This window comes from Muntiacus reevesi, chromosome 1 (assembly GCF_963930625.1).
Source record: "Muntiacus reevesi chromosome 1, mMunRee1.1, whole genome shotgun sequence".
NCBI lineage: Eukaryota > Metazoa > Chordata > Mammalia > Artiodactyla > Cervidae > Muntiacus > Muntiacus reevesi.
Window position 1 is genome coordinate 220,961,501 of NC_089249.1, and position 14,075 is coordinate 220,975,575.

General features: G+C 37.9%; 1 protein-coding gene across 1 annotated transcript; it reads right to left on the reverse strand.

Moving 5' to 3' along the window:
* Positions 1-11,482: 11,482 nt before the first annotated feature.
* LOC136158059 (olfactory receptor 2M5-like) lies at positions 11,483-13,403 on the reverse strand. The gene is made up of 2 exons (XM_065919839.1): positions 13,349-13,403; positions 11,483-12,489 (listed from the first exon to the last, which is right to left on the reverse strand). Exons 1-2 carry the CDS (start codon positions 13,401-13,403, stop codon positions 11,483-11,485), a joined length of 1,062 nt encoding a protein of 353 aa, XP_065775911.1.
* Positions 13,404-14,075: the final 672 nt, after the last annotated feature.

Consider the following 14,075-nt stretch of genomic DNA (forward strand, 5'->3'; position numbering starts at 1 on the left):
AGTTCTTCAGCATTCAACCTTCTTTATGGTCCAGCTCTCACATCCGTACATGACTGCAGGAGAAACCATAACTCGACTATACGGACTTTTGTCGGTAAAGTGATGTATCTGCTTTTTAATATGCTGATCTAAGTTTGTCAAAGCTTTTCTTTCAAGGAGCAAGCATCCTTTAATTTCATGGCTACAGTCCATGTTGGAGCCCAACAAAAGAAAGTCTGTCACTGCTTCAACTTTTCACCCTTCTGTTAATATTTGCCATGAAGTGATGGGACTGGATGCCAGGATCTTAGCGTTTTGAGTTTCAAGCCAGTATTTCACTCTCCTCTTTCACCCTCATCAAAAGCTCTTTAGTTCCTCTTCACTTTCTCCTATTAGAGTGGTATCATTTGTGTATCTGAGGTTGTTGATATTTCTCCCAGCAATCTTGATTCCAGCTTGTGATTCATCCAGACTGGCATTTCACATGATGTACTGTAGCTCAAATGATAAAGAATCTTCCTGCAATGCAGGAGACCTGTGTTCAATTTCTGAGTCAGGAAGATCCCCTGGAGAAGAGAATGGCTACCCACTCCAGTATACTTGCATGGAGAATTCCATGGCCTTAGGAGTTTGGTAGATCACAGTCCATGGGGTTGCAAAGAGTCAGACATGACTGAGCAAGAAGCACACACATGCCCTCCGCATATACGTTAAATAAGCACAGTGACAACATGTACCTTGTCTTACTTCTTTCCCAGTTTTGAACCAGTCGTTGTTCCATGTCTAGTTTTACCTGTTGCTTCTTGTCCTGCATACAGATATCTCAGGAGACAGGTAAGGTGGTCTGGTAATCCCATCCTTTTTTTTTTTTTAATTTATTTATTTTTTTCATTTATTTTTATTAGTTGGAGGCTAACTACTTTACAATATTGTAGTGGTTTTTGTCATACATTGACATGAATTAGCCATGGATTTACATGTATCCCCCATCCCCATCCCCCCTCCCACCTCCCTCTCTACCCTATCCCTCTGGGTCTTCCCAACGCACCAGGTCCGAGCACTTGTCTCATGCATCCAACCTGGGCTGGTGATCTGTTTCACCCTAGATAATATACGTGTTTCGATGCTGTTCTCTTGAAACATCCCACCCTCGCCTTCTCCCACAGAGTCCAAAAGTCTGTTCTGTACATCTGTGTCTCTTTTTCTGTTTTGCATATAGGGTTATCATTACCATCTTTCTAAATTCCATATATATGTGTTAGTATACTGTAATGGTCTTTATCTTTCTGGTTTACTTCACTCTGTATAATGGGCTCCAGTTTCATCCGTCTCATTAGAACTGATTCAAATGAATTCTTTTTAATGGCTGTGGTACTCCCATCTTTTTAAGAATTTTCCACAGTTTGTTGTGATCCACAGTCAAAGGCTTTAGCACAGTCAATGAAGCAGAAGTAGACTTTTTCCTGGAATTCTCTTGCTTTCTCCATGATCCAACAAATTTGGCAATTTGATCTCTGGTTCCTTTGCCTTTTCTAAACCTAACTTGTCTATCTGGAAGTTCTCAGTTCACAAACTACTGAAGCCTAGCTTGAAGGATTTTGAGCATAATCTTGGTAACGTGTGAAATGAGCAGAATTGTACAGTAGTTTGAATATTCTTTGGGATTGGAATGAAAACTGACCTTTTCCAGTCCTGTGGCCACTGCTGAGTCTTCCAAATTTGCTGGCATAATGAGTGCATGTCTTTAAGAGCATCATCTTTTAGGATTTGAAGTAGCTTAGCTGGAATTCCATCATTTCTACTAGCTTTGTTAGTAGTAATGCTTCCTACTAACAAGGACTTCCCTGATGGCACAGTTGGTAAAGAATCTGCCTGCAATGCAGGAGACCAGAGTTTGATCCCTGCGTCAGGAAGATCTCCTGGAGAAGGGAATGGCAACCCACTCCAGGATTTTGCCTGGAGAATTCCATGGACAGAAGAACCTGGCAGGTTACTCTTCATGGGGTTGCAAAGAATCAGACACAACTGAGCGACTAATGCAACACTAATGCTTCCTAAGACCCACCTGACTTCACACTCCCAAAAATCCAGCTCTAGGTGAGTGACCATATCATCACAGTTATCTGGGTCATTAACACCTTTTCTGTATAGTTCTTTTGTGTATTCTATAATTCAAACAGGATGATCTCATCTTTGAATGTTTGGTAGAAATCTTTTGTGCCTGTGTCTGGTGCTTTTTTTTGCACAATGCTTTCCATACATTTTTTTGTTTCTCTTGTGTAACTGAATTCTTTAGACTCTCTGTTTTGCATGATTTCAGTTTTCTTGAGATTTAGCAGTGCAAGTTGTTTCAAATTGTTTATTTAAGCTTTAAAAAATATTTTCTCATTTGTTGGTGTACTGGTCAGTGATCTCCAGAGAAACAGAATCAATAGGATGTGTGTGTGTGTGCATGTGTGTGTGTTTGTGCATATACACATATATGTATATATACCTGTGAAGGAGTTGAGATAGATGTTGACATTGACTGACAATAGACATTGATTGAAAGTAATTGGTTTCTGCAATTGTGGAAGCTGGCAAGACCAAATTCTACATCAGGGCAACAGGCTACAGACTCTCCTAAAAGCTGATGTTGCAACTCAAATCCTAAGGCCATCTTCAGGAGTAATTTCTTCTTCTGGGTATCTGAAGTAGCTATTAAAATATTTTGTCTAACTTCAATTTTTTAATTGAATATAGCTGACTTACAATGTTGCATTAGGCTCATATGTACAGCAGAGTAAATCGTTTATACATACATATATATCCACTCTTTTCTGTTCTTTTTCCACAGGTGATAATGTTCAGTTACTGGAGGAGGGAATGGCAATCCACTCCAGTATTCTTGCCTAGAGAATCCCATGGACAGAGAAGCCTAGCAGGTTACAGTCTGTGGGGTCACAAAGAGTCTGACGTGACTGAGCTACTAACACACAGTGTTCAATTGTATATATGTAGCACATCTTCTTCATCCATTCCTCAGCTAATGAGTATCTAGGCTGCTTACATGTCTTGGCTATTATAAATACTGCTGCAATCAACGTTGAAGTGCATGCATTTTTTTTTAATTATAGTTTTCTCTGGATATATGCCCAGGAGTGGGATTGCAGGATTATGTGGTAGCTCTATTTTGAGGAACTTTCATACTATTCTCCATAGTGGCTTTACCAGTTTACATTTCTACCAACAGTGTAGGAGGGTTTTCTTTTCTCCACATCATCCATAGCATTTAATGTTAGTAGTTTGGTTTTTTTTTTTTTAAATCATGGACATTCTGACCATTATGAAGTCATACTTCATTGTAGATTTGATTGTATTCCTCTAATAATTTGTGATGTTGAGGATCTTTCCGTGTGCTATTTACCACCTGTTCATCTTTGGAGAAATGTGTATTTAGATCTTCTTTCCATTTTTATTGTATTGTTTGATGTTTTATATTGAATTGCATGAGCTGCTTTTATATTTAGGAGATTAATCTCTTGTCATTTTCCTCATTTGCAAACATTTCCTCCCATTTGGAGGGTTTATTTTTGTCTTGTTTATGATTTCCTTTGTGATGCAAAATCTTTTCAGTTTAGTTAGGTCCCATTTATTTTTGTTTTTATCATGTTAGCCTTTTATACTGTCTGGTATTAAATTTAGGTCTTCGACCCAGTTTTGAGTTTATTTCTGTGTATGATATTAGGCATTATTCTAATTTCATTCTTTTACTTATTCAGCTTTCCCAGCAATACTGATTGAAGAAACTATTTTTCGTCCATTGTATGTTCTTGCCTACTTTGTTAAAGATTATTGTTTTTCAGTTGCTCAGTGACGTCCAATTCTTTGCAAACCCATGGACTGCAGCACACTATGTTTCCCTGTCAAAGATTAGGTGGTCTACCTTAGATGTTGGGTTGATCTCTGGATTTTCTATTCTGTTCCATTAATCTATATTTCTGTTTTTGTGCCAGTACAATATTGTTTGATGACTGAAGTTTTGTAGGATAGAACAGTGTGAAGTCAGAGAGGTTGATCTCTCCAGCTCCTTTTTTCTTAAGGTTGTTTTGACTATTCATGGTTTTCTGCATTTCCATAGAAATTGTAAAATTTTCTGTTCTAATTCTGTGAAACATGCCTTTGGTAATTTGATAGGGATTACATTGAACCTGTAGATTGTGTTGGATAGTATAGTCATTTTCACAATGTCGACTCTTCCAATCCAAGGACATGGTATATCTATTCATCTGTTTGTGTTATCTTTGATAACTTTCATCAATATTTTATAATCTTTTGAATGCAGGTCTTTTACTTTCTTAGGTAGTTTTATTCAGAGATATTTCATTATTTGATGCAATGATAAATAGGGTTTTCCCTTGATTTATTTTTCTGATCTGTAGATGAGTGATCATACCATAATTATCCCATGGTTATCTGGGTCCTGAAGATCTTTTTTGTATAGTTCTTCTATGTATTCTTGCCACCTCTTCTTAATATCTTCTGCTTCTGTTAGATCCATACCTTCTGTCCTTTATTGTGCCTATCTTTGCATGAAATGTTCCCTTGGTATCTCTAATTTTCTTAAAGAGATCTCTCGTCTTTCCCATTCTATTGTTTTCCTCCGTTTCTTTGCATTGACCACTGAAGAAGGCTTTCTTTTCTCTCCTTGCTCTTCTTTGGAATTCTGCATTCAAATGGGTATGTCTTTCCTTTTCTCCTTTGCCTTTCACTTCTCTTCTTTTCTCAGTTATTTGTAAGGCCTCCTCAAGCAACCATTTTGCCTTTTTTATTTCTTTTTCTTGGGGATAGTCTTGATCCCTGCCTCCTGTACAATATCATGAACCTCTGTCCATGGTTCTTCAGGCACTCTATCAGATCTAATCCCTTGAATCTATGGGGTTCCCTTGTGGCTCAGCTGGTAAAAAAATCTGCCTACAATGCAGGAGACTTGGGTTTGGTCCCTGGGTTGGGAAGATCCCCTGGAGAAGGGAAAGGCTACCCACTCCAGTATTCTGGCCTGGAGAATTCCATGGGCTGCATAGTCCGTGGGGTCACAAAGAGTCAGACATGACTGAGAACCCCATGAACAGTATGAAAAGGGAAAAAGATATGACACTGAAAGATGAGCTCTCTAGGTCGGTAGGTGCCCAATATGCTACTGGGGAAGAGTGGAGTAATAAATCCAGAAAGAATGAAGACATGGAGCCAAAGCAAAAACAATACCCAGTTGTGGATGTGACTGGTGATGGAAGTCAAGTCCAAAACTATAAAGAGCAATATTGCATAGGAACCTGGAATGTTAGGTCCACAAATCATAGTAAATTGGAAGTGGTCAAACAGGAGATGGCAAGAGTAAACGTCAACATTTTAGGAATCAATGAACTTAAATAGACTAGAATGGGTGAGTTTAACTCAGATGACCATTATATCTACTACTGTGGGTAGGAATCCCTTAGAAGAAATGGAATAGCCATCATAGTCAACAAAAAAGTCTGAAATGCAGTACTCTGATGCAATCTCAAAAACGACAGAATGAGCTCTGTTCGTTTTGAAGGCAAATCATTCAATATCATGGTAATCCAAGTCTATGACCCAACCAGTAAGTTTGATTAGGTCCCAGCTGTTTATATTTTTTCCATATCTATTGCCTTGGGAGAGCGGTCTAAGAAAACATTGGTGTGATTTATGGCACAGAATGTTTTGCCTATGCTCTCTTTTAGTTTTCTAGTGTCAAACCTTTGGATTAAATCTTTAAGCCATCATGAATTTATTTTCATGCATGGTGTGAGGGTGTGTCCTAATTTCAATGATTAGCTTTCTCACCTTCACTTGCTGAAGAGGTTTTTTCTCATTTTATATTCTTGACTTCTTTGTTGAAGGTTAATTGATCTTAAGTATGTGAGTTTATTTCTGGGGTCTCTGTTCTGTTCCATTTATACATATGTCTGCTTTTCTACCAATACCACAAGATTTTTGATTAGTGCAAGTTTGTAATATTTTCTGAAATCTGGTAAGGTTATGCATCCTGCTTTGGGATTTTCCCCCCTCAGGATTGATTTGTCAATTCTGGGTCTTTTATAATTCCATATAAAATTCTGGATTTTTTTATCTAGTTCTGTGAAAAAATATCATGAGCAATTGGGTAGAAATTGCATTATCTGTACATTGCTTTGGGTAGCATTGCCATTTAACAATATTAATTTTTTCCAATCCAAGAGCATCAGACATATTTCCATTTCTTTGAGTCTACTTTATTTTCTTTTTTAATGTTTTATAGTGTATAGCATATAAGATTTTTTACACATATCCTTTAGAAGAAATAGAGTACCCTCATAGTCAATAGAAGAGTCCAAAATGCAGTACTTGGTGCAATCTCACCCAAGTACTGCAAAGAAGCTGAAAGAAGCTGAAGAAGCTAAAGTCAAACATTTCTATGGAGACCTCCAAGACCTAACACCAAAAAAAGATGTCCTTTTCATCGTAGGATATTGAAAGGCAAAAGTAGGAAGTCAAGAGATACCTGGAGTAACAGGCATATTTGGCCTTGAAGTACAAAATGAAGTAGGGTAAAGGCTAACAGAAGCTTGTCAAGAGAACACACTGGTCATAGCAAACACCCTCTTCCAACAACGCAAAAGGTGACTCTACGCACGTTCATCACCATAATACACATAGTTCAGCACCACAGTCAGGCTGATTATTTTCTTTGAGCCAAAGACGGGGAGGCTCTATACAGTCAGCCCAAAGAAGCTGTGGAGCTGACTGTGACTCCGATACATTTACATTTACATTTAAAGTCACTCAATCGTGTCTGACTCTTTGTGACTCTTCTTTTCCATGGAATTCTCCAGGCCAGAATACTGGAGTGGGTAACCTTTCCCTTCTCCAGGGAATCTTCCCAACCCAGGGATCGAACCCAGGTCTCCCACATTGCAGGTAAATTCTTTACCAGCTGAGCCATAAGGGAAGCCCAAGAATACTGGGGTGGGTAGCCAATCCCTTCTCCAGGGGATCTTCCCAACCCAGGAATTGAACCGGGATCTCCTGCATTGCAGGGGGATTCTTTACCAACTGAGCTAACAGGGAAGCCAAAAATCTGACACTTGTGACTCAAATAACAAGCTCCTTATTGCAAAATTCAGGCTTAAATTGAAGAAAGTATGGAAAACCATGATGCCATTCAGGTATGGCCTAAATCAAATTCCTTGCAATTGATTATACAGTGGAAGTGACAAACAGATTCAAGGGATTAGGTCTGATAGACAGAGTGTCTGAAGAACTATGGACAGAGGTCTGTGATATTGTACAGGAGGCAGTGACCAAAACAATCCCAAAGAAAAAGAAACGCAAGAAAGAAAAACGGTTGTCTGAGGAAGCCTTATAAATAGCTGAGAAATGAAGAGAAGCAAAAGGCGAAGGAGAAAGGGAACTTGTACCCAACTGAATGCAGAGTTCCAGTGAATAGCAAGGAGAGATAAGAAAGCCTTCTTATGTGAACGATGCAAAGAAACAGTGGCAAACAATGAGAGAGACTAGAGGTCGCTTCAGGAAAATTACAGATACCAAGGGAACATTTCTTGCAAAGATGGGCACAAAAACGGACAGAAATTGCAATGACCTAACAGAAACAGAAGTGATTAAGAAGAGGTGGCAATAATACACAGAAGAACTACACAAAAAGAGCTCTTAATGGCTTAGATAACTATGATGATGTGGTCACTCACCTAGAGCCAGATATCCTGGAGTATGAAGTCAAGTGGGCCTTAGGAAGCATTACTATGAACAGTCATTGGTGGTGTTGGAATTCCTGTTGACCTATTTCAAATCCTAAAAGATGACGCTGTTATAGTGCTCTATTCAATATATTAGCAAATTTGGATAACTCAGCAATGGCCACGTGACGGGAAAATGTCAGTTTTCATTACAATTCCAAAGAAGGGCAATGCCTAAGAATGTTCAAACTACCATACGATAGCGCTCTTTTCATGTGCTAGCGAAGTAACGCTCAAAATCCTTCAAGCTAGACTTCAACAGTATGTGCACTGAGAAATTCCAGATGTATAAGTTGGATTTAGAAAAGGCTGAGGAACCAGAAATCAATTTGCCAACATCTGCTGGATCATAGAAAAAACAAGGGAATTCCTGAAAAAACATATACTTTGCTTCATTGACTATGGTAAAGCCTTTGACTGTGTGTATGACAACAAACCGTGGAAAATTCTTAGATATGGGAATACCAGACCACCTTACCTGCCTCCTGAGAAACCTGTATTCAGGTCAAGAAGAAACAGTTAGCACTGGACACGGAACAACAAATTGGTTCAAAACTGGGGAAGGAGTACCCTGACCCTGTGTATTTAACATCATGCAAAATGCCAGGCTGGTTGAATCACAAGCTGAATTAAGATTGCCAAAAGAAATATGAACAACTTCAGATATGCAGATGATAGCATCCTAATGGCAAAATATGAAGAGGAACTAAAGAGCCTCTTGCTGCAAGTGAAAGAGGACAGTGAAAAAGCTGGCTTAAAACTCAGTATTCAAAAAACTAAAATCACGGCATCCAGTCCCATCACTTCTTGACAAATAGATAGGAAAAATGGAAACAGTGACAGATTTTATTTTCTTGGGCTCCAAATCACTACAGATGGTGACCACACCCATGAAATTAAAAGACAGTTGGCTCCTTGGAAGAAAACTTATGAGAAACCTAGACAGCATATTAAAAAGCAAAGACATCACTTTGCTGACAAAGGAGCATATATTCGAAACTATGGTTTTTCCAGTAGTCACATAGAGATGTGAGTTGGGTCATAAAAAGGATGAATGCTTAATCTTAAGACTGATGCTTTCAAATTGTAGTTCTGGAGAAGACTCTTGAGAGTCTCTTGGACAGCAAGGAGATAAAACCAGCCAATCCTAAAATAAAATCAACCTTGAATATTCATTGAAAGGACTGATTCTGAAGCTGAAGTTCCAGTATTTTGGCCACCTGATGAAAAGAACTGACTCATTGGAAAAGACCCTGATGCTGGGAAAGACTGAGGGCAGGAGAAGAAGGGGATGACAGAGCATGAAGTGATTGGATGTCATCACCAACTCAATGGATGTGTGTTTGACCAAACTCCAGGAGATAGTGAAGAACAGGAAAGCCTGCTGCCCATGAGATTTCAATGAACTGGACACGACACAGCAACTAAACAACGATTCCTAGATATTTTATTTGTATTTTTTTGGTTGATTTTACTTGGTTATGTATGATTGTTGTTATGTTTTGTTGCATTTGGTTGGGTAATATGTTGTTGAGAATTCTTGGACCTATATTCATCGAAGATATGGCCTTTAATTTTCTGTTTTGGTGGTATCTTTGGTTTTCATATTAGGGTAATGGTGGATTCATAGAATATCTTTGGGAGTGATCCCTTCTCTCCAATAGTTTGAAAGTGTTTGAGAATGATTAGTATAATCTCTTCCTTGTATATTTGTTAAAATTCACCTGTGAAGTCATCTGGTCTTGGACTTTTTTGTAGGGAGTTTTTTTGGTTTTCTTTCTGTTTTTTAAATTACAGATTCTGTTTCATGTCTAGTGATTGTTCTATTTAAATTATTTATTTCTCTCAGTTTAATTTGGTGGGCTATATGTTCTCAGACTATTGTTCATTTCTTCTAGGTTTTCAAAAATTTGTTGTCATATAATTGCTCATAGTATTTTCTTATTTCTGAGATATCAATTGAGATTTCTCCTTTTTCAGTTTTTATTTTTTGAGATTCTCTTTCCTCCATGGTGAACCTAGGCAGAGTTTTGTCAATTTTATTAACCCTTTCAAATAATCAGCTCCTGGCTTTATTGTATTTTTATCCTGCTGTTTTTTCTTTTAATATCTATTTACTTCCTCCCTAATCTTTGTTATTTCCTGCCTTTAGATGACATTGAGTTTTGTTTGTTCTTTATCTAATTATTTTAAGTGGTCTGTTTGGTAGTTTGAGTTTCCCTTGGCTTTTGGTTTTGTTTTGTTTTTTGAGGAAGGCCTTTATTGCTATGAACTACCAAGAAATGGTTTTGCTGCATTCCATAGATTTCATATGGTTGTGCTTCATTAACTTTTACCTCAAGGTATCTGTTAATTTCTTTTAAATTTTTCTTTTTAATGTTTTCATTGAACCATTTATTTGGTAGCATGTTATTTAGTCTCCATGTAATTATTTTTTCCTCATTTTTTTTCCTGTGGTAAACTTCTGGTTTCAAGCTGTTGTGGTCAGAAAAGATGCTAGAAATAGTTTCTACACTATTAATTTATTCTATGCTAATAAATTAATTTATTTGGTTGTGCTGGGTCTTCATTACTATGCAGGCTTCTCTAGTTGCAGCATGCAGGGGCTACTCTTCCTCGTAGTGCACAGGCTTCTCACCGTAGTGGCTTTTCTTGTTGTGCAGCATGGGATCTAGGGCACATGGGCTTCAGGAGCTGTGGTGCATGGGCTCAGTAGTTGTGGTTTCCATGCTCTAGACCACAGGCTCAATGATTGTGGCTCACAGGCTTAATTGCTCTGCAGCATGTAGGATCTTCCCAGATGAGGGATCAAATCCATGTCTCCTGCATTGGCAGCTGGATTCTTTACCACTGAATCACCAGGGAAGCCTCTACTATTTTTTTTAAATAACAGTTTTTGCCATCTATTTAACTCATCCTATGCTTCATTATAAACAGATCAGGAAACTTTAAGACTGAAAAATCATTTTGTAATGATGCTCTAAGAATCTAAGTCATTAAATAGATCAGTGGCTCCTACCCACTGGTGCATGAATCACTGGAAGAAGGTCTTCCACTCAGATTCCTGAGGCTCACATAGTATGTTCTAATTCTGCTGGTCTGAGATGGACACAGAACTGAATTTTATGGGTACTATTAATAAAGGCAATAAGTGATTCTAAAGCAGATGATCAAAGAACTACTCTGTAAACAGTGACATGGATTGAAGACTTTGCATTTTCATAGGATTTAAAGGTACTACATTCCTGTTTGGTGGAACAAAACAACACTACAAACTTTATAATGCTCATTAATTTAACAAGTGAATGATTTTGAGCACCACCTGTGTGCTCGACAATATTCTTCATTCTACAGGTGCAGATTTGACCTTTCTCTCATGAAACAACAAGAAACTTGGCAAATATTACGGTACACAGGGCTATCAAGTATGAATGGCGTAGAGGACTGATGAGCATAATATCTTTTCCCTCATCAATGTATCATCTAGGACAATTGAACAGAAATTCCAAGACAGAGAAAGGAAAGGATATCAAATGTTTTTTTTTTCTTCTAGATGAAGTCAGGTTGAGGGAAGCAGCTTTTAAAAACTGGTTGACATTTTCAGGTATTATAAAATATAATTCTTGCAGGGATTATATTTTAATTTAAAAAATGCCTCTTTGCAGGTGCATCACTGAGATTGTTTGCAGCTAAAAGGAAAACTCTGCCCTCTATCTGGTGGACTGAAACCGCCCCATCAACTTTTTTAGTGAACATAGAACTTCTTTGTTTCTGAGACTGTATGCCAGAGGGTTCAGGAGAGGGGTAAGGACAGTCCCAAAGAGAAAGAGACCCTGGTTCAACTTTGGAGTCTTGGCAGAACCAGGCCTCATGTAGATGCACATACCTGGACCAAAATAGAGACCCACCACACAGAGATGAGAGGAGCAAGTGGCCAGAGTCTTGTTCCTGCCTTCTGGGGAGTTCATTCGGAGTACAGCAAGGAAGATGAGAACATAGGAGGACAAGATGAGAGATAAGGGCAGCAGCAGGACTAGGATGCTGGTCACCACTACAGCCTTCTCATAGGTTGAGATGTCCTCACAGACAATCCTAAGAACAGCCATGACTTCACAGAAGAAATGAGGAATCTCTCTGGGGCTGCAGATGTGAAAATGTAAGGTGAAAGCAGTGTGGCCAAAGGAAGTAAGGGCACCTCCAGCCCAAGCCATGGCAGCCATCTGCCAGCACATCCTAGGACTCATGATGACAGGGTACCGCAGGGGATTGCAGATAGCCACATAGCGATCAAAACACATGACAGTTATAAGGATGCATTCTCCAATGGCTACTGTCAGCGAGAAAAATATTTGAGTCCCACAAGCCAGGAATGAGATGCTTTGCCATGCAGAGAAGAAGTTGGCCACCATCTTGGGTATGATGCTAGAGGTCAAAGTCAAATCCATTAAGGAGAGCTGACTGAGCAGGAAGTACATGGGGGTATGGAGCCGGGAATCCAACCAAATGAGGAGGACCAGAAGAGTGTTGCCAATGAAGGCAGCCATGTAGATGAGAAGAACAATGGAAACCAAAAGTGTGATGTATCTAAGTTCAGGGAAGAATCCCAGGAGGATGAAATTTGTGGATTCTGTCTCATTCCCTCCCCACATGACTCTCTGCAATGACAACACAAAGGGAGGAGATTTGTTAAAAAAAAAAAAAAAAAAAAGAGTCAGTGCTGAAACAGTTTTTTAAAGTTTGTTTAAAATAATTTATAACAAAAATGGCAAGCATAAAATTGTTTATCCATGATGATCTGCATCAATTCTTAACAAATTTTTTCAGTAACCCTGAACCATGACATAACACACTTTAGAAACCAGACTGTAAGTTTTTAAATGTGACTCATTATCATTAATGTTTGAAATATATTTTCTTATATTAAGAACAATTTTTGATCATTGCAGTTTTTTCTTTAGAATGATAATGTTTGTTATTGGGTTGAGAAATCACAGTCACCACTTGCACATTTTCAGGTTTTTGCTGTTTTTAGAAAATGATATTTCCATTTTTATCTTTTCAATGATTTTCTTAGCAATATTTTTGAGTAATAATTTACATTTATTTCCAGGTCATATAATATACTCTTTATTTGCTCATGAAAAATAGTATTAATTTAATTTATACAAGGATTTAAAAAAATTTTTAATGCTCCTGTTTAATCAAAGCTTCTGGCTTTGGACATTATAAACATACAAATAAATTGGACATTAGGACTGTGTTTTGTGTTATGTACATTTAAGGTTATTTTAAGCTTTTGATATAATCAACCCTTCTTTATACTCTGACAAATAAACGCATTATGTCTACATGGTTTCGATACAATAAATTCATACCAAGTATCAATAAGGAAAAAAGGTAGTTCTACATGAACTCACAGGGTTCCTGATATTGTAAAATTCATATTACCTAAAACTTTAGTTATAATATTTATGTGCATGATTGGCACAGAGAAGTTCTAGGGCTCCTTTCTCTCAGGCTTAGGAACTTTTTCTTTTAAGACTCTCTGAGCTGTATACAATCCTTCTCCTTGATACCTGTATAACCCTTTAAATTCCTAGACATACTCCTGCTGGGGTTACAAGAGGACATGTACTCATCTTGTAAACAAGTTGAACTCATGAAAATAGTTTTTAAAATTCTAAAAAAGATCAAAGTGACTCCAACATTGTATTAAAACCTCATAATTGTCCAAATTTAATGTAAGCGCAATTAACATTAGAATGTTTATAAAGTAAAAACAGATGTGTCTAAGCATTTGAACAGATTAAAGAAAAAAGTTTACACATTAGAACAAAAACTTGATAAAATTAATTACTAAATACTGATTTAAAAGCCATCCTAACTATTAATAACTAGTTGTAGAATAAGATAATCTAATATCCTATTCTATTACTTTCCTGCCAATCTGTGACATTCATTTGTTAGTGGAATTACTGAAAATACTATCTCTAAGGGGCTTCTCAGGTAGCTCAGTGGTAAAGAATTTGCCAGCCAATGCTGGAGACGCAGGAGATGCCAGCTCGATCCCTGGGTAGGGAAGATCCCCTAAAGGAGGAAATGGCAACTTGCTCCAGTATTCTTCCCTGGAAGATTCCATGGACAGAGGAGCTTGTTGGACTACAGTCCATGGGGTCACAAAGAGTCTGACACAGCTGAGTGATTGAGCACACACACACACATCGTCTCTAAATTGTTAAGCTAGTTCTTTCTTCACAGGTGTGCATTGTATATATGTCAACATTAACAACAAGATCCAAGTTT

Excerpts from the sequence above, each read along its gene's own strand:
- LOC136158059 (XM_065919839.1), bottom strand. The coding sequence starts at position 13,403 with ATGTCCTCTTGTAACCCCAGCAGGAGTATGTCTAGGAATTTAAAGGGT. Across the intron at positions 12,490-13,348 it reads GAATTTAAAGGGTTATACAG|CACTGACTCTTTTTTTTTTT; the intron begins GTATCAAGGAGA and ends AAACTGTTTCAG.